This window comes from Pelodiscus sinensis, chromosome 14 (assembly GCF_049634645.1).
Source record: "Pelodiscus sinensis isolate JC-2024 chromosome 14, ASM4963464v1, whole genome shotgun sequence".
Classification (NCBI taxonomy): Eukaryota; Metazoa; Chordata; order Testudines; family Trionychidae; genus Pelodiscus; species Pelodiscus sinensis.
This window is the reverse complement of record NC_134724.1, coordinates 29,581,745-29,609,338: the sequence shown is the minus strand read 5'-3', so window position 1 is coordinate 29,609,338 and position 27,594 is coordinate 29,581,745. Positions and strand designations below refer to the sequence as shown.

At 44.8% G+C, this 27,594-nt stretch overlaps 1 protein-coding gene across 3 annotated transcripts in view; it reads right to left on the bottom strand.

Annotated features, from left to right (window-relative positions):
- Window positions 1-27,594, bottom strand: part of AQP9 (aquaporin 9) — a 67,029-nt gene that overhangs the window by 23,960 nt on the left and 15,475 nt on the right. For all 3 annotated transcript variants that reach the window (XM_006112465.4, XM_006112466.4, XM_075897325.1), the window contains exons 2-5: window positions 13,308-13,434; window positions 9,692-9,829; window positions 5,137-5,255; window positions 1,679-1,896 (exon numbers count right to left, since the gene is read on the bottom strand). In XM_006112465.4, the coding sequence (XP_006112527.2) occupies window positions 1,679-1,896; window positions 5,137-5,255; window positions 9,692-9,829; window positions 13,308-13,434 (602 nt within the window). The remainder of the gene's footprint in view (window positions 1-1,678; window positions 1,897-5,136; window positions 5,256-9,691; window positions 9,830-13,307; window positions 13,435-27,594) is intronic.

Here is a 27,594-nt window from a genome sequence, read left to right as displayed (position 1 = left end):
TATCTTGACTGCCAACAGACTGGGTAAGTAGTCACCCTGCCCCAAACCCTTCCCTCCCCCATCCCTGGCACTTGGCCACAGTACAGGAGGGGAGGGGCAGGGAAAAGGCTGCTGATGGCTGTGGGGAGACAGAAGGTCCCTGGTGACTGGGGGAAATGGCGGAGACAGGAGGTCCCTGGCAGCTGTGGGGAGGCTCTGGGGGGAGATAGAAGGCCTTGGCTGCCAGAGGGGCTACGAGGAGACACTTCCAAGACCCTGCCCTAACTTCTACACCCTCCACATGGCCAGCCCCCTGCCCTAAAGGACCTGGGCAATGCTAGGTAAATCTTCTAGTTTGTAATGAAAGGTTTTCCCCTCAAATATGAAATTGTATACTGCACGTGCTCCATATTTTAAACGTCACTGTTGCCTAATGGCTAGAGCACTGGTTTGGAACTTGAGAGTTCTGTGATCTATTTCTAACTCTGCTACTGTCCTGTTGGGGGACCGTGGCTAAGACACTTCACAGACACTTGGTGCCTCAGTTTCCTTATGTGTAAAATGAGGTAATTATACTGAGTTCTTTTATAAATGCCTTGAGATCTATTGCTGAGAATTTGTAAGAGCTACTTAGTAATCTTTGTATGGAATATTAGGGGCTCTGAATATTTATCCTGTAGATATCGAGGGCTCTGAAGTAGTTGTGGTAAGAAATTGGGATTCTTAATTGTAAACAATTAGCAATACAAAACCAACCAACCAGAGATTCCTTCTCCTGAAGAAAGATTTGAAAACAGTGCTGATTGTGTATGTACAAAACAGGCACCTGACTACAACTGGACATAGGCAAGCTCTGTTTTTGGTACGTGCACATGGCTAATTGTGTACCTAACCAACTCAATGTGTGCAAACCAAGGATTTGAGAGTACATGTGGAAACATGAAAACTAAGGAGGCGTCAAACAGGCTCAGCATCAGAGCTTTCGATTTTTTTATATTGCTGCAGTTACTGGCATTCAACTTTCAAAATAATAATCCAAGTCAGCCTGATCTATTTATGTTCTTTACAGTGATATTGTGGGCAGCCATGTTGGTCCCAGGCTATTAGAGAGACAGTGTGGGAGAGGTAATGTCTCTGACTGGACCAACTCCTACGAGAGACAAGCTTCTGACCTTACACAGTGCTCTCCTTATCTTTCCCAGACCAGAAGAAGAGTGCTTTGAAAGCTCAGTGACTTCTTTCAGCATTAGAAGTTGGACTAGTGAAAGGTGTTACCTCACCCATCTTGCCTGATCTGTCTAAATGACTTTTAGTGCACTTGTCACTGTACTAACTGCTGAGTCTCCACAGCAGTTTTTGTTGTTGCTGTAAGAGAAGAAAGCATTTCCTTTGTGCTATTTTCAGTGTTATTTGCAAACCCATAATATTTTGGGAGGGTCTGCCTGAAACTGTACCTGCTATTTGAGGAAATACAACTTTTATTCTTTGGATGTGCTGAAAATCCTCATTAAGTATTAATCATTTGTGTCAAACTTCAAACAGGTGAATAGTCCCCTTTGATTTGACTGGGAGGGACTACTTCTTACATATGTGAACATGGTATATGTGTAAGTACCAGGCTTGATGGGGGTCTTAATCTCTCAGCAGAACAACACTGAACAGGAATATATTCGTGTCCCACTAATGCAAGGTTACTTACGTGAATACTTCGAAACCCCATCCTGCTATGGCTGTGAAAATCCTTGGGCTTAGGTCCCTGGCTGGGTTCATGGCACAACCACTATTCATGCCCAAGGAACAAGAGAGCAGAAGGATAAGCAGTCCAACTGCAATGGGTTCCAAGCCCTTTGGTACAGCCATGTTTTTGGTGTCAAAAATAGCAAAGACAATCAGAACGAGAAGAGCTGTTGACATCACCTGTCCAATGAAAAGAAAATATATTGACTAAATATACACACGCGCTCTAATAAGAGAGCGGTCTGTCTGGGTCAGAATCTGAACTTCCCCCAAATTTTGTGACATTTGCATTTGATAATCAGTTTCATCCCATTTATTAGCATTAACCACCCAAAATTTTTAAAAAATTCAACTCCACCCAAATGTTCATCACATAATAGGCAAACACATAATACGCAGGAGCTCAAGCAATAATAGTTATAAAAGTACTAAGAAATACAAGCAGAGAAATGCAATGTAAACTGATTGGTTGGTTCCTGGCAGATCACATTCCTTTATGCAGTGATTTTGCCAACACAAAACTAATTGCTTCATATTTCTGCCTTGCTTAGCCATCCCTGTTGCACAATTTGATAGTTAGCTGAAGTGACTATTTAAACACAGAATCTATAAACATTTAAAAAGTTGCTACAGAACCATTTTTGCTAATGATGGGCTTAAATCCTACAGGTCATTCAGAGGGGTGTGTGTGTGTGTGTGTGTGTGTACGTAGACATAAAGAGACTGTCTGAGCAGAAAGCAAAGGGCAAATCTGAGCAATGTTGTGGAGAAGGAAATGGCAAGATTTACAAGCCAGAATGAGTGGAATGGAGTTTGGAAGGACACTACAGAGTTTTGTTGGAAAAACAGCCATTTTTCTGACAAAACCTGAGTTACGGCCACACTGCAATCACGTTCCTTCGAAAGTAAATCGAAAGAATAGAGGGGTTTTTCCGGCATTGGTAATCCTCTTTCTACGAGGAAGAAGCCTTTTTCCGAAAGTGCTCTTTTGGAAGCGGGGAAGAGGGTGTTCTTTTGAAAGAAGAGGAAAAAGCACAGGTGTCCTGGTGGCCACCCCGTCCATAGTAATCACAGATTACATGTGACAGAGCATCTATTCATTGTGAACACTATCTTTTGAAAAAGTAGATCACTTTTCGATGCACTTTTGTGTGTGGGCGCTCTCTTTCGGAAGAAGTTTTTTTTGAAAGATCTCTTCCGAAAGAAGCTTGCAGTCTAGACATAGCCCCAGTGTCTGAGGACTTATTTACACTCAGGTTTTTGTAGTAACTTAGCTATTTTGGTTAGGGGTGTGATGTGTTTTACCAATATAATTTAACTCCTAGGATGGTCAATTCTGTATACCAGAATAAAGGTGCTTTATGCAGACACAGCTTATTCCCCTAAATTTACAGTCGAGAGAGAGAGCCCATTTTTATTCTGGTATTGCATCTAAAACCTACATTGAAGAACATTAGTTTACAAAGTTAAGTGCTCAAAAGTTAGAAAATGCCAGAATTTTCATTGCCTGTACAACCTTTAATTGGGCCCTTTGTGCATATGACTTATGATACAATTTGTAATAGAATTGCAAGGGAAAACTTTGACAAAATAGCTTTCTCACAGAAAAGACAGTTCTGACCAAATCAAAACACTTTGCAAAATAGGGTCAATTTCCCAAATATATATATAGATATGAGAAAAACCTAGGGCAATAGGGTAGAGTCCTGGCAGTTTCAGATTGTCCCATATTGACATTTTTGGAATCAGGCTTTTTGTTTTTGCTTTTTTTTTTAACTTTGAAATTACTTTTCATTTTGAATTTTTTGGTATATCATGTTTTTAATACAAAACAAAAATGTAATTTGTTGCAAAATACTGATCAATACAGAACAATTTTTAAAGACATCTTTTGCAGAACAAGTTTGAAATATTCAGGTTTTTTCAAGTTTGAAATAAAGCCATGTTTTGAAAATCTCAAAATCCTTCACCAAATGGAATTTTCATCCTTCTGGCAGCACGGGCTTGTCTACACTATGGAGGAGATTGACACTGCTACAGTCGATCTTTTGGGATTTGAATTAATGGGTCTAGTGAAGACCCACTAGTTTGAACTGATAGGACGCTCCCAGCAGTGCCAATAGTCCTCCTTCTCATGAGGAGTACAGGAGGTAGATGACAGCATGTTCACCTGTTGACCTCCCGCTGTGTGAACAATGTCAAAACACGATTTAAAATACTTTGACTCCAGCTCTGTAATTAATGTAGCTGGAGTTGCATAGCTTAAATCGACTTTTCCCTTTTATGGTAATCCAGGCCCTCCAGTCATTACATGCATGATCGTATATTCTTTTTCCATGGTGCTAGAAAAGGCAAACAGAGGGATTAGACAGCAAGTAAGAAACCTTGCTGTTATTGAGCAAGGAAAAGGTGAAAGTGTTAGAAGGGGAGGAGAAAGATGGAGGTTATGGTGGATCTTCTCAATTTTTCTTTAAGCATCAAACATTTGTACAGAGGAGAGTGGGGTGAAGCATCCATGAGGAAGTAAACTGCTATTTAGAAAAGTATAACATACATATACCAAATGGACTAGACCATTAGCTGGTGTACTCCACTGGAGATTATGGAACAGTGCAGGTTTGCATCAGCTGAGGGTCTGGCTCAGTACATTTACAAATCTACAATATGGATGTGTCTACACAGCAGCATTATTTCAGAATAACGGCTGTTATTCTGAAATAACAATGCAAGCATCTACACAGCAATTCTGTTATTTCAAAATAAATTTGAAATAATGGATGGTTTATTCCAACTTCTGTAAACCTCATTCCATGAGAAATAATGCCTATTCCAAAATAGCTATTTCGGAATAGCAGTAGTGTGGACACTCCACTGTTGGTATTTCGAAATAGCTCCTCCCCAGGGCCATTTAAAGTAATTACTACCTACTACCTCCTGGGGCTCTAAATTGAGGTAGCAGGTTCACATTAGGGAAGCCTGCCTCAGACTAATTTTGAGGGTTCCTTGTAGTGCAGACATGCTATTTCGAAATAAGCTATTTTAGAGTATTTCTCCAGAATAGCTTATTTCGAAATAAGCATGCAATGTAAACGTACCTTATGAGAAGAATTCCAAGAATCATGCCAACAATAGCTGTTATCTAGTGCATAACATGGCTCTCATGGCTGGAAAGAGCGATTTTAAAGTTTTGCTTGTAATTTGAATGACAAATTTGAATTTGTCTCTCTACAGACAGTAATATCTCGTCATCGATGTGATGCATAACATGAAATGACCAACATGATAAACTTGGCCATAGTTATTAGAATTATAGCAGTTTTTTTATTGGCCAGTTTTTTGTTTTTCAACATTTTGCTTCAACAATCAAGACAACAAATGTAACAAGACTGGGGTTTATTTTGTTTTTCTCTGTGTACTTACTTGATCTGCAAATCCACTTATCAGAGACAGATGTGGAGCTGGATAAGTTGCAAAAATATGGGCGGTTGCATTAGATCCTGTAACTATAAGCTCTCCACCACTGTAGTTCATGAATGCATCTACAGAAAACATAGCCATTGCCTGGTTATGCTTGCTTATCAACATTACAGACAGTGGGAATTGCAAATCACATTCTCATTACAAAGCTACTGGATGCTGTTTTTTTTGGGGATGAGGTCATGTTTATAAATAATGGCTGAGGAGAGATAAAACCACGTCCTCAGTGTTTCATTTTTCCTATTCATTCAGGCACTGCAGTGCACTCTTGTCTGTTACATTCCAGCTTTCAGATCTGTTCTCAAATGTTCCTTCTTTCTGATTGCTCGCTCCAGACCAGTGCTTGGAAACATTTCCTGGGCTTCAACACTTTTATATTGTTCTACAAAATGTTTCTAGACTTGACGTAACATCTTGGGATATCCAGCTTCAGCAGCATTCTGATTTTATTGTTCTAGGACCATTCCGGTTACAAATTCCAGCAGACAAGGAATAATGCCATATTACTGCATAATATTACATAGTATAGTCCCTTGCAGTAGGAAAGGAACTCGCCTGAGAAATCTCCGGTCCCAAAAGAGCTTGAATTCTCTGCTCTGTGGGAGGGCTTTACTTTACTCCCCTGCCAGACATTTCTTCTGATACCTTAACATCTTCCTGTCTGGAGAAAAGGAGTCACTTTTCTCAAATATAGACATTTTCCAGCCAAAGAGCTCAGATCCCTGGAAGGCACTGTTTGGGAGTTGGTGTTTGAATTCAGTGGACTTATTACCCTTGATTTCTCTGTCTAATTTAGTATTTGCCAGTATGTTCAGAGTTGCATTCCTTTCCCAAATTATAGTCCCTCCTGGCCTAAAAGAAATGACTGTTGCATTTTCCTACTTATCCAACCTACTTTTCTTCTCAAGTAGCAGACAGAATACAGTTCCTTTTTTCTTATCTTTTTGTCCATAAGTAAAGTATTACTATTTCTAGCCTCAGTCTTCATCATGGCCAAGCTTTTCAGACTTGACTAGTAATCTTCTTGGGTGCCAAACCTGAGGCACCTTACAGTGTCCTGATTATCATGATGTGCTAAGCACCCCTTTGCAAAAGTCAGGCCTTTTTAAGGTGTCTGAAGTCAGACATCCAAAATCCCTCCTCGGTTTCTGAAAATCTACAGTGCTGCCCCAAGTGCGCTGCCTCGAGTGCGCTGCACCGCTGCTCCTGTTCCATGCAGCCCTCGTAGTAGAAGCAGCGGTGGCATCAGCAGCTGGGAGCCCTGGGCCCTTTTGAATCCCCAGGCACAGGGGCAGTTGCTCTCTTTGCTTCCCCTTCTTCCCCTCTCCCTGTTGGTGCAGGTCTATCTTATTGTCACATTACAGCTACAGTGCGATATCATGGGGGGAAACTCATTAGGCCAAAAATAAATGAGGAATGCATTATACATAACAAAATAAGATATTTTAACATAAAACATTCTGTAATTTAATTTAAAAGGTTTGAGATGACAAAATTCTGGTCCTAAAGATCCAGATACGCTGCCCAGATCCTAACTTGGAATGAGCTCTTCCTAAAACTGGCTCTAATTTGGCTTCTTAGGCCATGGAAACCTGTGTGAATAGTCCCTTTGTTCTACCTTTCTTTTGTTTCACACCATCAGCCCATCTCCTCTGCCCACATGATGGGACCGGGGGAGGAAGTTCATAACTTTCCGTCTGTGAATTTGTAGTGTGTTAACTATCTAGAAACAACTTGTCACCTTGACACCCTGAGCAGGAGGAAGGAAGGGGTCACCCACGCCAAGCACTTGTGAACCCATGAAAGACAAGTAAAGAGAACAAACCAAGCATTGCGTTCTCTGCCACACTCCTGCCTTCAGATGGTGCTATGTGAGCGTAGAAATAGCCTGGCCTATCTCAAAACGGAGGCCACTGGTAAGCATCGCTGGCTTTGGCTAGAGCCAGGGGGAGACTCAAAATGGTTTCTGAAAGTTCTCAGAGGTAAGAGTGCTCAGGTCTGTACATTTTGTAAGAAAAGGGGGAAGCTAGAGAGAGAGAGAGAGAGAGAGAGAGAAAAGAACAATTCAGCCATGTATGCCCCATGGTTGTTTTATTTCTAGTTTTGTGTGGGCTTGGCATTAGTTTAACTGTGAATAGCTTTTGTGTTAGCCCTTGACTAGCTCTCCCCATTTGGACCTCCTCCTTCTCAGTGGTGGATGCTTCCATCACAACTACCAATTAAGAGAAAGGGAAAATAAAACTTTAAAACTGTGCCCTGCTTTTGTTTAATTATAGGCAGTCCCCGGGTTACGTACAAGATAGGGACTGTAGGTTTGTTCTTAAGTTGAATTTGTATGTAAGTCGGAACTGGTACATATTGTAGGGGAAACTCTAGCCAAACATTTCTCCAGAGCTCAGTTTTATTCTCCCACACCTCACTTCCCTCAGTCCTTTATTCTCAAGCTGAGGTGTCTGCTGAGAAAAGCCGCTCCGCGTCTCCCTGGTCTGCTGGGGGGGGGGGGGGGGGGCGCTAGCTTCGCGTCTCCCTGGTCTGCTAGGGGGAAGCAGCTAGTGCGGGGTTGCCTCACCCCGTTTGTAAGTAGGGATCCGATGTAAGTCGGATCCATGTAACCCGGGGACTGCCTGTATATATGTATATCAGTCAGATTACAACAGAAACCTGTTATTTGATGTACCATCTTCTTTCTCCAAGTGATGAAGGAAAATTTACTATGGGGTAAAATATAAAAAGGACCTAAGTTCCATTGACTTCTATATAGGCTTTGGTGCCTAAGAGCCTAAATCACTTTTTAAATGAGACATATGCTCCTAAGACTCTTTGGAAAAGTTGTTCTGGTTTCAGAAACCACAAGCAATAGTATAATGGGAGGAGCGTGTATGGGTAGAGGGAATGAACAATGACTAAAGAAGAGAGACAGTAGAGGGCTTAGGGAAATTGGAAAAAAGGGTTCCTATAATCCAAACTCCTAGGTGACAGTGGCAAAAAACAAAGAAAAATAGCATTCATGAAATACAAACACGCAGAGAGATTAACAGAATCCAGGGTGGGAGAGGTAAGGCTGGGACCACAGAAGCATGGAGTGAGTCCTTTTAAACAAGAAGCAGCGGTTAAATAAATGATCACGTCTTGGATGATTTATCGAGTCAGGGAGGACTTTTAATATACAATAAGTCTGACTTTTATTTTATTTCGCTATCATGCCACAACATGTCTGAGGGTGTGTCTAGACTACATGCCTCCTTCGACGGAGGCATGTAGATTAGCCAGATCGGAAGAGGGAAATGAAGCCGCGATTAAAATAATCGCGGCTTCATTTAAATTTAAATGGCTGCCCCGATCTGCCGATCAGCTGTTTGTCGGCAGATCGGGGGAGTCTGGACGCGATGCGCCGACAAAGAAGCCTTTCTTCATCGGCACAGGTAAGCCTCGTGAAACCAGGTTTACCTGTGCCGATGAAGAAAGGCTTCTTTGTCGGCGCATCGCGTCCAGACTCCCCCGATCTGCCGACAAACAGCTGATCGGCAGATCGGGGCAGCCATTTAAATTTAAATGAAGCTGCGATTATTTTAATCGCGGCTTCATTTCCCTCTTCCGATCTGGCTAATCTACATGCCTCCGTCGAAGGAGGCATGTAGTCTAGACACACCCATAGAGAGAAGCATGGTCCAGACAGAGTGGGAAGTCAGAAATTCCTGCATTCTAGTCTTATCTTTAACAAGTCACCACTTAACCCCTTTGCCTCAGTTTCCATCTATAGGCTTAATACCTAGCTCAGAGAGGTGGTATGAGACTTGATATCCCAATCTGTAGCCTCACTGAACAACATCACCAGTATTACTTGCATGAGGGCTGCTGGATCTGTCTTTTAATATTTCTGAAGTCCTTGGAGGAGGGGAAGCCCTATATACATGCTAATAATTAAAAATCTTTGTGAGAAATGCATGTTTTTAGAGGGTCTAATTTCCCAAGAATGAGTAATTTTTCTAAATTGCAGACCTTTTTCTGTTTTCTGAAATGTTAGGTCAGAGCCTTCCCCCTTAGTTCTTCCTTTCTCTTTTGTGACATAAGGCCCAGTCCTGAAATGAGCTGCATGAGGCAGACCCCTGTGCCTGCTTAGAACTCATTGAAGCCTCAGGGTGCGTCTACACTGCAGTGCTAGCTCGAAATAAGTGACACAATTTGAGCTATACTAATTGTATTGCTTATTTTGAGCTTATTTTAAGATAATCTATTTCGAAAAGACAACGCCAAATTTCAAAATAGACCAGTATTCTGACAAGTCCCTTAATCCTCATAGAATGAGGTTTACTGGGACGTCGGAATAGCATACCTGTTATTTTGATTGCATTTCAAAATAACGGGTATGCTGTAAAGATGCAGAAAATGCTATTTCAGGATACTGGATGTATCCTGAAATAGCGCCGCAGTCTAGACGTACCCTCAGAGATTTCCTTACTCCTAGCAAGTCTGCTAGGCCTGTCTAATATATACTTACCATAATAAACCCCAAAGACAGCTGCTGCTCCAACAAATGCTCCCAAGAATTGTGCTAATATATAAAAAGGTAATTTGGTCCATTTCAACCTTCCAGTTGCGCACATGGCTAATGAAACGGCTGGGTTTATGTGACCACCTGAGAAATAAATCACAAAACAATACTGATCATATAGATAACACAGAGAAATGGGGGGAGGTGGAGTGTTTGTAAACATGCAAACACTTCGGAACACTAGACAATGTGCATAGGTTTGCTCAGCGAGCAGTTATTTTGCTACCTCTCACCGTATTGGGATGGGGTGGGATGAAAGGAGAAAGTTATTGATCATTCATTCTGTTTTCCAAGCATTTATTAAGAATAGTAGGTAACATTGACTTGTTCATACTGCAAATGCTGGGCTATGTTAATCTGCATTTGGGAAAAGGGGCATTAAGTCATCTTTATGCTCCCCTTTTGATCCTGGGCTGGATAAGAACTGAGTCTTCCCCTGGCATAAAGTAAAATACCTCAGATTGCTCAGCTTTGTTCTGGCTAGTGGCTATCTGGAATCTGAGGAACCTTAGAAAATAGTTTCACCCTTACCCCTCAGCTGTAAATAGAAGTAGCGGTACCCCAAACCACACTTCTATGCTGAGTTCCAAGGGGTGGGGTCTGGGAGCTGCTGTGGTGAATGTATAAGCAGAGAGGTCTACTTTTAAATATTTGGGCAGTGCTTAGATGTATTTGTGATAGAGATCATGTAAGTACCTGGATATTTAGGGAGGACTATATTTTTCCAATAGTTTACTGTAACAACTTCATTATCAAAATCGGAGTCATGTTGTTTATTAGATCACGTATTATTCCCTTCCCCAAACACCTTTTCATTGACAGTAGAAAAAAGTGTGAATGTCTTTGTCAGCCTCATTATTGGTGGCTGAACAGTAGATTCTTAAGAAATGCATATTTCTGGTTACCTTAATAAGCAGGCTTCAAAATATTCTAAAATGTAAATATGATGAACTTGGATTTTGCTACAGTGTAGAACATGCCACACACAGCAGCTTCCAGGTAACACCACATTCAGGGATATATTGAGATGAGAAAATGTTGGCCTTTTGTTTGATAAAATGTATTTAAGAAAGTGATCTTTGTCAAAGGGTGGTAATGGAGAAATTTCCATGCTTACTTGGGCTGCATTATCCTCTTGTGAAACTGTATGCATCTATTCCATGTGAGCAGATAAACATAGATAACAAGTAGGAGAAAGACCTCCCTTGTATTCTTTTCAAAGCTGTCACCTAGTGGCATCAGTCTGGAATGAATTCTGATCTCTAATTCTTCCTTGTAGAGCTAATACAGGGGTGGCAACTTATTTAAGAATCCTTCATGTAAATGTTGTATGTTCTTGTCTTTTTTCTCTTTTTCTTGCTCTGTCTGAAATGAACAATTTTCTTTTCTTTCAATAACCACACAATCCCCCAGCCATGCATCGTGAGTACATGCCAGGGAGAGGATTATAACCTGCTACAGGAGCTCATTAGAATGGGCAGATAAAATTAGATCTGCAATGTGCTACTCTAGTGGGTTGACTTACTTGACTTGGAAGAGACCCAAGATTCTTGGTCTTTAAGCCATCTGTTGCTCTTTCAAATGATAAAACAGAAGCATCGACAGGCTATGGAATGTGTCATTTCCATGTTAATTCAATAAGAAAGATGGAGAAGCAGCAAGGGCGAATGCAAAAAAATGTGGGGAAGGGAAATCTGAGGGCATTGACAGGGAAGTAGACAGCCCCAGAATGGGGTGGGAAAAGAAGAAATTCCCTAAAAATGGATATTCTACAACATATACAGTTAATTAGATTTTGGGTTGTTGCATCCTGTTGACACATCTGCTCTTTCTTACGGAAAATTTGCAGCTTCCAGAACCCCTTCTTAGAGTAATAGCACAAGAAAGCACAACTATGCTGCTCTTGCAACCACTTTGCCTTGCCACACTCGAGCCCCATCAATTTAAGACAAGTCCAGATGAATATCCTTTTAAGATACAAAAAAGTCAGTTGTGCTTTCCAGGTTATTTTCATTCTGCTACATGGGAAGACGGAATCTGGCCCTATCCACATCACAAGCAACAGTTGTAGTTAATCCTTGCTCAGATTAGAAAAGCAGCCAGACATACTATGCTATCAAAATGAAGCTTGTGTGGTACTACTGAGCCACAGTTATCTGTCTCAGTGGAGGTAATGAGATTTGGCTGTTTTACAATACACTGAACCACTTCTTGGTATGAACCTAGAAACATCTCTCAGTCAGTTATCTCAATGTATTCTTTGTGTAAAACACACTAGAGAGGAGAAAACAAACAGCACCCCGTCCTAAAGCAACTAGCGTTCATGCTTTTTGTTAGGCTGAACTGCCCCTCTCTGTCAGTGGTCAGTCTCCTCAACCAAAACTAGAGATTTTATTTCTATATGGACAGCATAAAAGCAGAGAAACAAAGGGAAAGTCTCAGAGCACAAGAAGAGAATAATTATAGGTCTGCATTTTATCCCCCAATTATGAAGAATGTCTGGCGTGTTTAAACCTTCTCCTTGAATCTCTTAATCTTTTATTGCTTTCTGTAATGCTGGATTCCTAAAAGTGTCCAAAATGACATTGTTTTACAAATCTGGGGAGAGGGCACATAGGAACAGGTGAACATTTGCTACTTTAGGGTGCGTCTACACAGCACCTTAAACTTGAAATAAGATACACGATTTGCACTACTCAAATTATGTATTTTATTTTGAAACTATTTCTAAATAACCAATTTTCAAAATAACATGCTATTTCAAGCCATTCCTTATCCCTTGTGCAATGAGGTTTACTGGGATGGCATATTAGCACGCCCGTTAATTTGAAATATATTTCAAAACAAAGGGCAACTTGTGTATTATGGTATCCTGAAATAGCTATGCAATGTAATGTAATCTTACTGACCTGAGACCTAAACCAGCAGTCTGGCTCAACTCCTCTTTTTGCAGATGTGGGAATGGCAAAGCTATGTCTGAATGTGACCCTTCTACACCCCTGAGCCTAGGGCTGTGGTTGCCAACCCTCCAGGAGTCCTGGAGTCTCCAGGAATTAAAGATTAATATTCAATTAAATATTATGTCATGTGATGAAACCTCCCGGAATTCACCCAACCAGAATTGGCAGCCCTACTTAGGGCTGGCTAGTGGTGCAAGTTAGAGCAGCTTCAGCGCCACTTGACCTTGTGCCCAGCTGGGAAGCCCAGTAGCTGGGCATTGCTGTACTCTAGCAGCTTTTCCTAACTATGCTGCCCACGGAGCCCTCTCTCAGTGGCTTGGCTGGTTTCTGACCTGTGCAAAGCACTTATTTGGAAAGGCCAGGATTCCTAGGGGCCTTAATGCTGTAGCTTTAAGTCCAGAAGGAAAACTGGTGGCTAAATATGTTAAATAGTGACAAAGGAAAGTGTTGGGAGGGACGGGGTTAATGGAAGATCTGATCTGTCCTCTGCTATAATGGAGCAGACAGCATTCTGAAGTTACTGATAAGAATACCATAAAACTGGACTATATATAAATCTGTGAAAGCTGTGGTATGGATGCTTCACAAAAACAGTGACTTACCTGACACACCCCCGGATACATACACCGCCATGGTGACTGCCATGGCAAATCCAACGTATACTGTTACAGCTCCACCCAGGGCCCCTCGGCTCAGGACGTCTTGGGCCACACACCCACATCCGAGTGCCTGTAGTTCAGAAGCAAATGTAAAACGTGAGCATGCTGGCACCAATCTGTAAATGAGAACTTATTGGATTGTTTGTAACTCCTGCTAGCTGCATGAATGGCAGGGAAATGTGCTAGGCAAGAAATGCAAGCATTTGAAATCACTGGCATGTGGACAGCCACTACTTCAATTGAGCTGGGTATTGGTTTTTCATCTCCCTCAACTCAGTGGCAGAAAGTATGGCTTGCTGTCAGTGTTCCCTGTAAGCTGTGCACTTGGGCAGCCACCCAGGAGAGATTTGACTGCTACTCAGCTGATTAGCAATCTGTGGCCACAGATGGCAACATGTGCTTCTACAGGTGGTGCACACTTTCACATTCCTCAGTGCACATTATAATATTTATTCTGCACATGGGTGAAAAAAATTAGAGGTGGAGGGTAGGAATTTTACCCACCAGTGTCCTAAATTATAACAGAGAAAGATCTGGTATTCATGGAATAAAAGTGAACTTCTAGGTTGGAAGACAAAGTGCTCTGACAATGTTACATTTCTCTTCTTGCTTCATAAAAAGGCAGCAAACCCAGCTCTTGCCTCCTATCTCTGCTTATATTAGTGTGCATAGCCTTTTAGCTGGTCTCTCCCATGAAACTGCTTTTGAGCTTCATTGGTGAAATTCAGCCCAGTGCGGATCTCATACAAGAGCCCTTGTGCTAAGAGTCAGAGGAAAGGACACACCTTCAGGGATCCCACCTTCCCAGAATTCAGCTTGATTTATTGTGTGAAACAGGATCAAGTTTATATATTTATTTTTTATTTTCTTTCAGACTAAATCCTTTTTAATACTTCTGTTTTCTGAAGTTCACCTCCCAAAACAAACAAGGCCATTCTAGTGGCTGGGTGCTGGTTGGCAAAGATAATTCTGTCTGGTAAGATTTCAAATTGATAAAAATTGTAAAATACAGATTGTACCTCCAAAATCTGGGACACTCTGGTCTGGCAACATCCATGATTCTGCCGGATCACGGATGCTCCTGGAGTAGAGAGCTCCAGAGCCTAAGGGCAGGAGGGCCAGCTGGGCAGAACATCAGAGTCAGCAGCCCAGCTGGGGGCAGTGTGGGACCAGGGATGGAGCCCTCCAGCAGCCCCCAGGAGCACGGGGTTGGGGCCAGAGCCCTGTGGCTTCCCCTGGCTGTGCAGGGCTAGGGCTGGGGCTGCACGGGGCTGGGTCAGAGCGCCAGCCCCACAGCTGCTCCCAGCTGCACAGGAACGGAGCCCCACAGCATGAGCAGGAGCCAGCAGTAGCTGGAAAAACAGCCTAGCTAGGTTGGGGAGGAGGGTGAGGCAGGGTTGCTCACTGGGGCAGCCTGCCAGCAGTGGGTGTTGGGCTTGGGGGGCCAGTGGCAAGAGACCTCTCATGCAGGGCCAGCTTTAGGAAGTGCGGTGCCCAATTTGGACTGTTTTGGCGGGGCCCCCCCCCATCCAGGGTTTTTTGTTGAGGAAAAAAAACCAACCCACCACCCACACTACAAACCACAACCACACACAAATATCACATCAGAAGTAGATCTGATCAAAATGTATATCAATATAGTTGAACATTTAAAAAAATGCCATCCTTTATTACACAAAATTAAATCAGTTCTCTTAAGTGTAGGTCAAATATTTTCAATTGCAAATTATCCAATTTTTTCAATAAAGTTTAAAGTTTGATTTTTAAAAAGTTACCAGAGAGCGTTGCAGTTTTCTGTTACATTGATTTACTTTTTAAATAGCAAAAATTGAGTATTTGTTAAGAAAGTGTCAGTTCTGTGGTCAAATTCCAGTCCTTAGTGATTTCAGCACCAATGATTTCACTAGGTAATATGGTACCTCACCACTGTTGCCTCCTTGCACTGTCCTTCAACACATTGCCTGCATGTTGAGTCCAAGGTCAGTCTACACAAGATTTTATCAATGATTTTTGCTCAAGCGATCACTGAGGCAAGACAAGGACTCTCAATTGATTCTAGTCAGCTCTGCCTTTGAACACTGGGACTGTGTCTACACTGGCACCCTTTTCCGTAAAAGGGATGCTAATGAGACACTTCGGAATTGCAAATTCCGCGGGGGATTTAAATATCCTCCACGGCATTTGCATGAACATGGCTGCTGCTTTTTTCCGGCTCGGGGTTTTGCTGGAGAAAAGCGCCAGTCTAGACGGGATATTGCGGAAAATAAGGCCTTGAAAGTAGGAATAAGGGATCTTCCGGAAAAGGGCTTATTTTCTGCAAGATCCCATCTAGACTGGCGCTTTTCTCTGGCAAAACCCCAAGCCGGAAAAAAGCGGCAGCCATGTTCATGCAAATGCCGCGGGGGATATTTAAATCCCACGCGGAATTTGCAATTCCGAAGTGTCTCATTAGCATCCCTTTTACGGAAAAGGGTGCCAGTGGAGACACCGCCTGGATGTAAAGTATCAGATATAATTGAGGACTCCCAAATGGACTATACACCACAAGAAATGAAACCTGTTTCCATTTTCTGTGACTTTCAGTTAGATGTGACTCACTATCCTCTGCTTAGTGTTCAAATTATGGTAGACCCTAAGACAGGTCATATTAAGTTCAGGTCTTTTACTTTTAATCATACAATATGGATAACAAACAACATTTCATTCTCCCAGCTCCAAGTCGTAAGTAAATTTCAACCCAAAAGAGCCAAAATTGATCACCTTGACGCAGCAAGTGTGTCTACTGATCTCTGTGGCAAAGTAAGTTGTCTATATAAATAACGTCTGCTCCTGAAGGCTTTTCCTACAGTTGATTAACAGATGGCAGTAGATAGCTCATTCAGACCACTGGCTGATAATAGTTAGTCACCCTGACCAGTCATTAACCAGTCGTGGACTCACCCTACTCTCCATTGTCTCTATGATTCTGATGACCTGTGACAAAAAAGGAGGGTAGAAAGGGAAACTGAAGGGAGAGACCTCTCTAAATTCACCAATCAAAGAGCAGTATTACCAAACCAAAAATCACAAGGAACACCTACACAAAGTTATGAGAATGGTCTACAAATCATAAGATTTTTTAAAAATAAAACGTTGCCCGGAGGCGGCACCTCCGGTTCCTGGAGCAAGAGCTCCGTCTCCAGGACCACTGGGTCCAGGAGGACCTGACGCTGCACGGGAGGAGCTTGGAGGCCCTGGAGGAGCAGGGCCGTGCCCTGCGAGGCCACCTCCAGAGCCTGCTGGACCGCTTCCCAATTCCTCCTGCTCCCCCTCCTGCTCCCTCTGTGCCCCCAGCTCCCCCCCCTGCTCCCGCTCCTGCTTCCTCCACACCCCCCGTCCCTCCTGCCCCACCCTCCACAACCATTCCCCACCAACGCCCCCGGACCCGCAGCGTGGCAAGATGGGAGAGGCAGCCGGACTCCCACCCCTGAGCTTTCCTTTCCCTTCCTCCCTTCCCTCCCCTTCCAGCTCCCTCGTCCCGGGTTTCCCCCTCCCCTCTCCCACCCTTCTTCCTCCCACCCCCGCCCCAGGTATGTTAAATAAAAAGACATTTTTGTTTGAAAAACAGGTGTCTTTATTTGACAGTAGGTAGGGAGGGGAAGGGGGTAGGGTGGAAGAAGGCCCCAGTGGGGCATGCAGGGAGAGGTCAGTCCTCCTCCTCCACCAGGAAGCTCTCCCGCAGGGCTTCCCGGATCCGGATGGCCCTCCGCTGGGCTTCCCGGACGGCGGCGGTGTGGGGCTGACCGTAGTGTCCAGCCATGCGGTCAGCCTCAGTCATCCAGGCTGGCAGGAAAGCCTCCCCCTTTTGCTCACATAAATTGTGGAGCACACAACATGCTGCCACCACGGGAGGAATGTTGTGCTCGGCCAGGTCCAGACAGGTGAGAAGGCATCGAAAGCGGGCTTTCAGTCGCCCGAAGGCCCCCTCCACCACGATGCGGGCCCTGGTCAGCCTGGCATTGAAGGCCTGGCGGGAGGGATTGAGGTGCCCCGTGTAGGGCTTCATCAGCCACGGCTGCAGTGGGTAGGCGGCATCCCCCACCAGGCACACGGGCATGTCCACGTCCCCGACCCTGATGTGGCGGTCGGGGAAGAAGGTCCCGTCCTGCAGCCGCTGGCACACGGAGGAGTTGCGGTACACCCGGACGTCGTGTGCTTTGCCGGACCAGCCCACATTAATGTCCGTGAACTGGCCCCAGTGGTCACACACGGCCTGCAGGAGGATGGAGAAGTACCCCTTGCGGTTCACGTAACGGGACGCCTGTTGTTCTGGGGCACGGATGGGGATGTGTGCCCCGTCGATGGCCCCCCCGCAGTTGGGGAAGCCGAGGGCGCCGAATCCCCGGATGACGGCATCCAGGTCGGCGAGGCGGACCACCCTGCAGAGCAGCACCCGGTTGAAGGCCTTGACCACCTGCGGAGAGAGACACAGCAAAGCGCCAATCAGTGGGGCGCCCGGGTGGCTGGGAGCATTCGTGCCCTGGCAGTGCCCCGCGCCCCACTCCCGGAAGCAACCCCCCTCGCGGCGTGTATTACGGCCGGGACAGACCGACCCCTCCGGTGCGGGGCGCTTTCGCCTCCTCCCGCTCCCCCTTTGTCCCTGGGGTGGCTCATCCCCTCCTCGCAGCCCCCCTCTGCCGCGGCGCAGTGGCCGACGAGTGCCATACCTGCATGAGCACCGCTCCGACGGTGGATCTCCGCACGCCAAACTGGTTCCCCATGGATCAGTAGCTGTCCGGCATGGAGAGCTTCCAGAGGGCGATGGCCACCCGCTTCTGGAGGGGGATGGCGGGCCTCATGCGAGTGTCTCTTCTGCGCAGAGCAGGGGCGAGCCACTCGCAGAGCTCCAGGAAGGTGTCCCTCCTCATCCTGAAGTTCTGGGTCCACTGTCGGTCCTCCCAGCGCTCCAGGACGATGCGGTCCCACCAGTCGGTGCTGGTGTCCAGACGCCAGATGCGGCGGGGCACGCCGGTGCCGGGGCGCCGCCGCAGCTCCTCCATGGCCCCCAGGGCGGCCAGGTGGAGAGGCAGGGGGCTGACGTGCACCAGGTGGTGCCAGGCAGCCTCGAGCCATTGGTGGCAGGCTTGCAGCAGCAAGTCCAGAAAGTGCACCAGAAGGTGCAGGGCGAGCTCTGGCTCCATGTTGCCACCTGCGGTGGCGTCCCCGAAGGGAAGCACCGACACAAACGGGCACAGAGGCCAACGCTTTGCTGTCCTCGGCGAGGTTGGCAAGCAAGCAGGAAAAGTTGAGAACCGGCTGTCCGAGGGGGGTCCCTTTAAGCACGAGCCTCAGATAGACTCAGACAGCAGCCACACAACGCAACTACTGACCTGATGCCCTGCCAGAACCGGTTTCAGCCGCCCTTAAATGCCCCCCTGCGTCCAATCAGAGTGGATGCGCTAGTTCGAATTAGCAAAACGCTAATTCGAACTAGTTTTTAGTTCTAGACGCGTTAGTTCGAATTAGCTTAGTTCGAATTAACTAATTTGAACTAAGTTAGTTCAAATTAGCGCTATAGTGTAGACATACCCACACTGACAGGCATAAATACAAAGATTAAGGCAAAGCTACACAACACACAGGCCTCATTTACGTCAGTTCTGCTGATATTAATAAAATGCAACATTTACCCAATTTCTACCCATGTGACAGCACTTTTCATGAGCAATGAAAGTCCAAGAATTTAACTACTAAAACACATATCAACAGAAGATCATTACACTGACTACTTTTTTGTTTTGGCTCCCACTCGCCCACCACGTGTTGATCCCCACATAAACCCAAATTGCACCACGGGGTGCAAACAAACTAGCCGTGAGCAGTATACCAAGTTATTACTAAATATTTTATAAACCTTTACCTTTTCTCTCTGCTGCCATGTCTCCTCCCCTTGCTCCGTCATTCCTCCTGGTGCCTGCTGCCCCGCAACTCCTCACCCTTCTCTGCTGTTCTGACTCCTGCTCTTCTCACTGCCCTCAGTCCCCCCTCCACCAGCCCTTCTCTCCCAGCTGTGCCCACTCCTCTAGTAGCTCCACTCTGATCATGTGAGCTACCCCTCTTCTAACACCTCCCTCTACACACCTGCCCTGCCTCTCTCCTCTGGTGCTGGTCCCTCCCCTGCAGGTTTCTGCCCATGTGGGGTGGGAGGACGCGCGGGAGGGCCGGCAGGAGGGGTCCAGGGCCCGCTCCAGGCAGAGCCGGGGGAGAGACCCAGCTCCACATATTGCTGGAGAAGAGCCCCCGGCTCTAACTTGTTGGCACTTCCGGGTTCAGGGGCACAGGGCCCCCTTAGGCGTGGGGCCCGATTCGGCTGAATTGGCTCAAGGCCGGCCCTGCTCCTGTGGTCCAAAAAATTCTCTTGTTTGGGACTGGTCAGGTCTCGATGATGCTGGATTGGAGAATTCCAACCTATATATCCCAACAGTGTTTTAGCATGTAACTTTGTTCTGAAACTTGATTACACTGTTAAATCAGCATGTAAAAGAGCAATCTTTGGAGATTTTATTGTGTGATTATATAATGCTATCTGATCTCAGGATAGCACTGTCTGAATATGATTTGCTAGAATACCATGTACAAATATTTAAAGTGCTAGGTGTCCATAAAATGGACAGGACAGTATAGAGAAGAGACTGGAACAAGTGGAAACGCCAGTGTTACATAAGTGAAGGTCAGAAACAAGAATAAAAGACCGGGACTAATTATATAGTGGGCCTAGATTGGAAGGAGATAAAAGGAAGCAAGTTTTGGAGAAATCAGGCAAATAGATTGATTTGTTTGCTGTTTCCCTGTGCAAACAGCTTAAAAAATAAATAGAGGTTGCACCTGTATCATCCAGACAACATCCATGATCCAGCATCTGTGGTTAGAGAGCAAGGGCACTCCCAGGGAAAAGCGGGGAACCCCTTGCTCAGCAACTCTTCCCCCTTCTGTAGCATCACAAATAGCTTATGTATGGTGTTCAAGCTCTGGGAGGCAGGGAGAGTAGTGGGGACTGTGGAGCCTCATGGCTGGGAGCGCAGCCTCTTCCCCCTGAGTGCTAAACATTAGCTCTGTTCTTGGATGTGTGGACAAGTGGAAACACTCATATCAGTGCTTCGTAGTCTCTGCTTTCTCCACATGGCTCCTCATTGTACACCAGTTCTCATCAAGGCCCCAATTCAGCAAAGCATTAAATGGGATTAAGTCTACCCTGAGTCAGCAAAGCACCAAAGCTTATTCTTAACTTCTGGCATGTGCTCAAGTCCCACATTAAACAATAGGAAGATTGTGAATGCCACAAAATATACTTAGGCACGCACTCCCCATGGAAGCCACTTTGTGCCTTTAAAAATCTCCCCTTTTAACCACATTCCTAAGTGTAAACATTCACTTACCTGCTTTGCTAACTCAGAATGCACAGTTGAAGTGAAGCCCGGGGCCTTGGAACGGGTAGTTATTAAGAGCCAGAACTGTAGTTTCATAGCATGTTCATATTTGTCATGGTGTCCAACCAGTTCTGAAGCAGTAGTCACTGCTATAGCGAACTAGTCACACTCAACCAGCCAAATAGTGACATGTGGCTAGTGGTTAGCATGATGGATACCACAGATAGAGGCTACGGCTCACTGGATAGCAGCATACGTCTCAGGAGTCATCGTGAGATCTGACTCACTCCTTGTTAGGGTGTGACTGGGATTACCTTGAACAATGTTCATTTGCATATTTGTTTTCATCCTATCCATGTGTATGGGTTTCTCATTTTTCCTGCTCCTCAGAAGAATCACATCTTTACTTAAAAGTGATTCCAAGTTAGTGTGCTCAAGTTGGTTAGTCACCTCTCTTTTGTCACTGTTGTAAAGTTATTGGGAGCCACCAGATGGCTGCATTGCAGATGACCTTGCTAACTCCGTTTATCTGAATCTCTATAAATTTGTTTTGGAGAACCGAGTATTGTGAGTGTGAAACAAATTCTTCACAGAACAGCAATAAACCCCCACTTTGCCTAAGGCATACTCTAACCTGAAAAAGTTAGTTGGTATAGCTATCAAGCAAACCCTCCTACTGTAAATGCAGTTAATACCAGCAAAAGACGTGTTTCTTCCAGTGCAGGTTCCCCAAGAGAAAGCATATTTATGCTGGTATAACTGCATCTACACTAGGGCTTTTGTTGGTATATCAATGTTGTTGCCAAAAATAAATTACACGACTACTGACATTACTAGACCAGCATAAATCCTTTGACCTGGCTTGTGTATCTCTGATTGCATCATCTACCCCAAAGCAGCTGTTGCTTACAGGGTATATGCCTACAAGTAAGTAATCAAAGCATTATGTGGTGCCATAGCATTACAGGTGTCAGGATATTTTAACGACAAGGTGGTGGTTGTTGTGTTAGAAAGCATTAGTATAGGCTATGGCATTGTATCTGGTGCAGCAGACAGACAAATTCCATGCTTCAGACTGCTTTATGCTATCTGCTAGGAGTGGAACACTTCAATCCTATACTGTGTCTCATGCTTTAAGGATGATATACATACTGATTAGACACACACAACAAAAACAAAACAAAATGCATTTTAGTTGTTTTCAAGCCTGACTAGTTTTATTGTCCAGAGGTACAATCTGGGCAGTCCAGGCTCATATGTTGATGTTCCTTTAATCTGTGAAGAATTGATATGCTGGAACTGAAACAGCTCAAGACAAGACTACAAGATGGGTGTACTGGAAGAGTTGCTGGGACCAGAGCTGACAGAGGATGAGTAAATAAATCATTGTGCTCTGTAGCTATCTCCTTCTTCAGACTTTGCAGAAGAGATAGCTGAGAAATTGACCCTAGTGAATGACGTACCTTAGAAGTGTCACAAAAGTTCCCAATACTGCTATATACCTTTTTGCAAGTACAGTTTGCACTCACTTTTTGTGCTCAGTCAGGTAATGACCCTCCAGGCTCAAGTTTTGCAGGCTCAAAAAAGAGACAACCTCTTGAAAATGTAACCCACTCTGTGTGTTTGAGAGAACTGGAGTAGGCAAGGGGGAGGGACTATTTTTGCTAAATAGGTAGTGATACCCTGGGCCAAGTTTTCCGCTCTAGCCCCTCTGTTTTTGTGCTTGCAGCTAATTGCAACCACAGAAACAGGCACATAGCTAAATGTGCAAATTTAGGTTAATGCACTCAATACCTTGCCAAGGGCATTTGGGTAATGCTTGCCTATCCCCAGTGAATGGACACTCACTATCATTGTCACAGGCAGTTGCATGCCAGGAGCTAAGCTTGCTAGTATTGAGCGTGTCATTTTAGTATTATTTTCACATGCTGCTGTTGTAAGTGGGAAAAATAATTTTGCTCGCACCTGGTGTAACTAGTTCACTACAACTGAAACTACCGCCTCATAATATAATTACACAAGCAATTTAATATCTTGGTAATCTCTCCTAGACTGAGCTGAAACTGGACTGGATCATCAAGTTGTAACTCAATATTTTAAGTTTCTAGGCCAAGTGCAGACCTCAGTTACACCCAAGCAATCTCATTGACTAAAACAATTGAAAACTGTGGGTGCTGCATGGGTATAATTGAGGGCAGATACCTTTATCTTATCTTGTGTTTCCAGGTTCTCATCTCCTCAGGAGTTGTCAGCAGCCTCATCTGCTTAAATTTATCCCAGTAGCTTCAGTGCTGACTCTTTGTCCCAAAACAAATAAGATTACAGTACTGTCTTCAATAACACGTCTTTTGGCTGGGCGTGGGGTGGCTGTCTGCACATTCTCTGCCAGAAGAGCTTGCTTCTCAGACACTGAATCCTTTTCTTTGTCTTGGGTAATATGACAAACATCAGGGGAAGGAAAACAATTGAGCTCCATTGAGCATAGATCCTTGTTATTCCCTGGCAGGTTGTAGAACTTCAGGAGACATAGGAGACACTAAGAGCATACTGCCTCTATCTGTGTGATGGTCAGGATTTCTGCAAAGATGTATATGCAGGTCTGCTGATTGGGGCGGGGAGGGAGGGATAGGAGAGGCTAAAGGGGTAACTGCTCTGGGCCTCGGCAATACAAAAGGACCTGGAGCGCCCAGCCGTTACCACTGCTACTGTGGCAGCAGCTGGAGCTCCGGGACCTTTAAAGCCCTGTCAGAGCATTGTACAGTGCACTCCGGGCAGCACTGAGGGCTGGGAGGTGGACACCATGGCACTCTGCAGGTGGCACTGAGAGCTGCCTATCCCCAGCCCCAGAGAGCAGGACCCCCTTCCTTGCCCAGAGCCTGTTGGTTCTGCTGTGTATCTAATGGCATTTTTGGTATTAAAAAGGGGTTTCTATAAGGTCGAAGTCCAGAACTTTATAGGGACTATATCTTCTATTGAGGATGCAGTTTCTGAGTCCTCTTAAAGTGCAATATTTATAGCAGGGGTGTCCAAACTTTTTTCAAAGAGGGCCAGATTTGAAGATGTGAACATGCGTGAGGGCCGACCATTTTGCCTGACATTCTTTGAACCATTAAAATTAAATGCAAATTAACTATTTTATGCAAAGTTTATTGCAAACGGCGTACTTTTCATTTCGTCACATGGATGACAAATCTAAACAGGTGTTAAATCACTCTGCCTTTCATATCTGAAGGCCAGATGAAAAAAAAATCCAGGAAGCTGAAATATATGTCAGGAACATTGTAAAGTACATTACATATTATTGGTAATAAAGGTTGTTTGTCAACTTTTAAGTTCAAAAAATATGAACAGGAACATAACACCAAGTATACATGTTGTGTCCAAATATATTTATAACTGATTTAGACCAACTGACATTAACTGAGATTTTACAATGTATTCATCTCTATTGGAAAAATAACTTGCCTACACTAATGTGAAGGGTGAAACTGAGATCTGGACTGCAGCACATAGGCTAGGTCTGGTTCAAAGGCAGTGGTTTTGATGCGCAAAATGTCACGCAGGTGAGAGTCACTTAGTCTTGTCCTCACGTGGGTCTTGTTAAAGTTCATAGCAGAGAATGTCTTCTGACACATATATGTTGAGCCAAACAAGCTCAGCATTTCCTTAGCCAATGTTCGAATCTCTTGAAACCGGCTCTTATCCAGTTGGCGGTAAAAGTTCACAAGAGAGAGCTGTTGGTGATGACTGCGTAACTCGCTGTCACAATGCAGCTCAATGAGCTCGAGCTGCAGCTGATCTGGAGCATCATCGGGGTCAACAGAGAATGGAGAGGAGAAAAGGCTGATATCCTTTTCAATAGCTGCAAAATCCTGAAAGCGCCGTTTAAACTCCCCAGCCAGAGATGCGATGTCTGCTGCATACCTGCTCGTTTGCGCACTGATATTGTCCTGTGGAAAACTGTTCATTATTTCCTGCAACGCTGAAAAATGTATGGTATTGGGCTGTGTTTGTGACAACTGCCTTATGAAAAGTTGCAGCTTTGTCCCAAAGGTTTTGAGGTGTGAATAAAGCTGGTTCACCGCTGCATCTTTCCCCTGAAGACTCGTGTTCAGTACATTCAGATGCTTTGTTATGTCAACTAGAAACCCCAAATCAGCCAGCCAAGTAGGATCAGATAGTTCTCGCATTGGTTGTCCCTTTGTTTCCAAGAATTCTCCGATTTCCTTTCTGAGAGAGTAGAAACGCTGCAGTGCAGACCCCCGACTGAGCCATCTTACATCGTTGTGATATAAAACATCTTCGTATTCAGCCTGGATGTCCAGTAGAAACTGTTTAAAATGGCGGTGGCACAGGGCTTTAGAGCGAATAAAATTAATAGTCTTTAGCACCAGTTTCATAACATGATCATATTTGAGATGTTTAGCACAGAGAACTTGTTGATGAATGATACAATGGAGTTTAATAGCTTTGCCTCCTTCTTCGATCACCTTGTTACAGATTAGGGTTGATAATCCACTTTGTTCACCAACCATGGCAGGTGCCCCATCAGTAATAATCCCAGTAACTTTGTTCCAAGGCAGTTTCATGTCATCTATGGCGGAACTAACAGAAACAAATAAATCTTTTCCTCTTGTTTGGTCCGTAAGGCTCTGGAGGTCAAGTAGCTCTTCAGTCACATTCATTTCATCGTTCACCCCTCTCATAAAAATCAGCAACTGAGCTGTGTCAGATAGGTCCGTGCTTTCATCACAGGCTATTGAAAAGAAGTCAAAATCCACTCCTTTGGACTTCAACTGTCTCTTAATATCTGATGAAATCTCTTCAATTCTCCGTGCTACAGTGTTACGAGCCAGGCAAATGTTGGCAAACTCTTGCTTCTTCTCGGGACAGATATTCTCAACCATTTTCATAACGCATTCTTTGATAAAGTCACCCTCAGCAAAAGATTTGCAATTTTTAGCAATTAACGTTGCCACCTCATAGCTCGCCCTTGTGGCATTTTCATTTGACTCACGGGCTCTTATGAAAAATTTCTGTTGTGACATTAAAACAGCTTCAAGTTGCTTCAACTTTTCACTGCGGTCGCGCCCTGTTAGCTTGTCGTATGTGCTATGTCTCGACTGGTAGTGTCTCTTGATATTAAATTCCTTATAAACAGCCACAGTCTCTTGGCATATCAGACAAACACAGTGATTCTGTATTTTAGTGAAGAAATATTCCACTTTCCACCTGTCCTGGAAGTGGCGGCCCTCACTGTCAACTTTCCTTCTCTTATTTACAGTCGCCATTTTTTGAAATTGACCAGAAGGGGAAGGGATCATGTGAGCGCAGTGCCAGAGGTTTTGGCAAGAATTCTCTTGCCTTTGTGGCTGTGTGTGGTGAAGAGTCTAAGGATGAGCTCGGGCATGTTCACAGCTCCATGTGCCCGATTCCGCCAGGAAGCTGACAGCGCGCAGCACCAATCACAGGTACTGAGACATTTCCCGATCTCAGCAGCTACGGAGTCCGTCCCCGCACTCTCAGCCCCAAGGCGGAGGGCCCGCGGGGTCGGAGGCGGGTGGAGGGCGCAGGGCACGCCGGCCTCACGGCGGCCCGGGGGCAGGGTGAACCCGCAGCCGAGCGGGGGAGCGGGCCTGCAGACGTGCCCTACAGGGCAGGCTCTAGGACTGCGGAGGCCATGGGCGGCGGCGCAGCCCGAAGCGGCGCGCTGCGCACGCCAGTTCAAAAGAGCACCAGGGAGCCAGGAGAGGGGGAGGAAGCGGGGGCTGTATTAAACCCAAACACGGGCCGCAATTGGCCCGCGGGCCGGACTTTGGACATGCCTGATTTATAGAGTATCTAACAATGGTATTTCTTTATTCAGCTGAGCTGTTTCTTGTGTATTTGGAGTCATATCTACTTCCTGTAATGCCCAAATGAAGTGTACTGCTTTTTACCACTGTTAGCTGCAAAAAGCCAACCAAGTTTAGACAACCAGCTGCGTTCCCTTGCATCTTGTGCATCATCATCAGAACTGTGCACCTAGCTCCTGTCAATTGTGCAAGCCTACAATGGAATGGCACATGTGTCGCAAAGGACAGAATGTGGTTTCTAGAATCTTTACTGCTGGTAATTATTGTACTACGAGATGGAAAAAATTTGGGACAAATCCAAGAGGTGGCAGTTACAAAACTCATCTTTTCACTTGCACACAAAGCACTCTTAATCTGGAAGTCATTGAGAGATAATAGTGTCTGTACTAGTCACTTTTTGGAGCACAGCCACACTTGGACATACACATTTGCCTACTCCAAAGAGCCCTCTAATGCCATAGAACTTTCAGTGCAGATTTCTTTGTAAAGGGAGGAAAATTTCTCTGCCTTGGCCTTTCTGACACTAGACTTGCCATCCCACCTTCCTCTGCAAACCTTTTGCAGGCATTTTCTGTTGGAGGCAACATGCCTCCTCCCTCTTTCTTAGGCAAGGTGGACCTTCTTAATATTTGTATGGATTATTCTATAGCTAGATCATGCTCAGGCTGAAATGCCCCAAAATGCAGTGCAGTGCAATAGGCTAAAAGTCCTATCATCCTATAAGAGGGAGTCCATACTGTATACTATCTTCATCCATTCTGAGTCTGTGGAAGCAGAAGGATTGTCATGGAAACCAGTAGGAAGCTTGGAGGACCATTGCTAAGGGAAAACTCTGTCTGACATGACATCCTTAAGAAAATAGCCATATTCCCACCTGGCTATTTAGGATTTTGCAGGGAAAATCAGAATATAGGATTCCAGAAAGTCCATTGGATGGGCAGTTATAATGGGTGCAACCTGTCCTCTGCT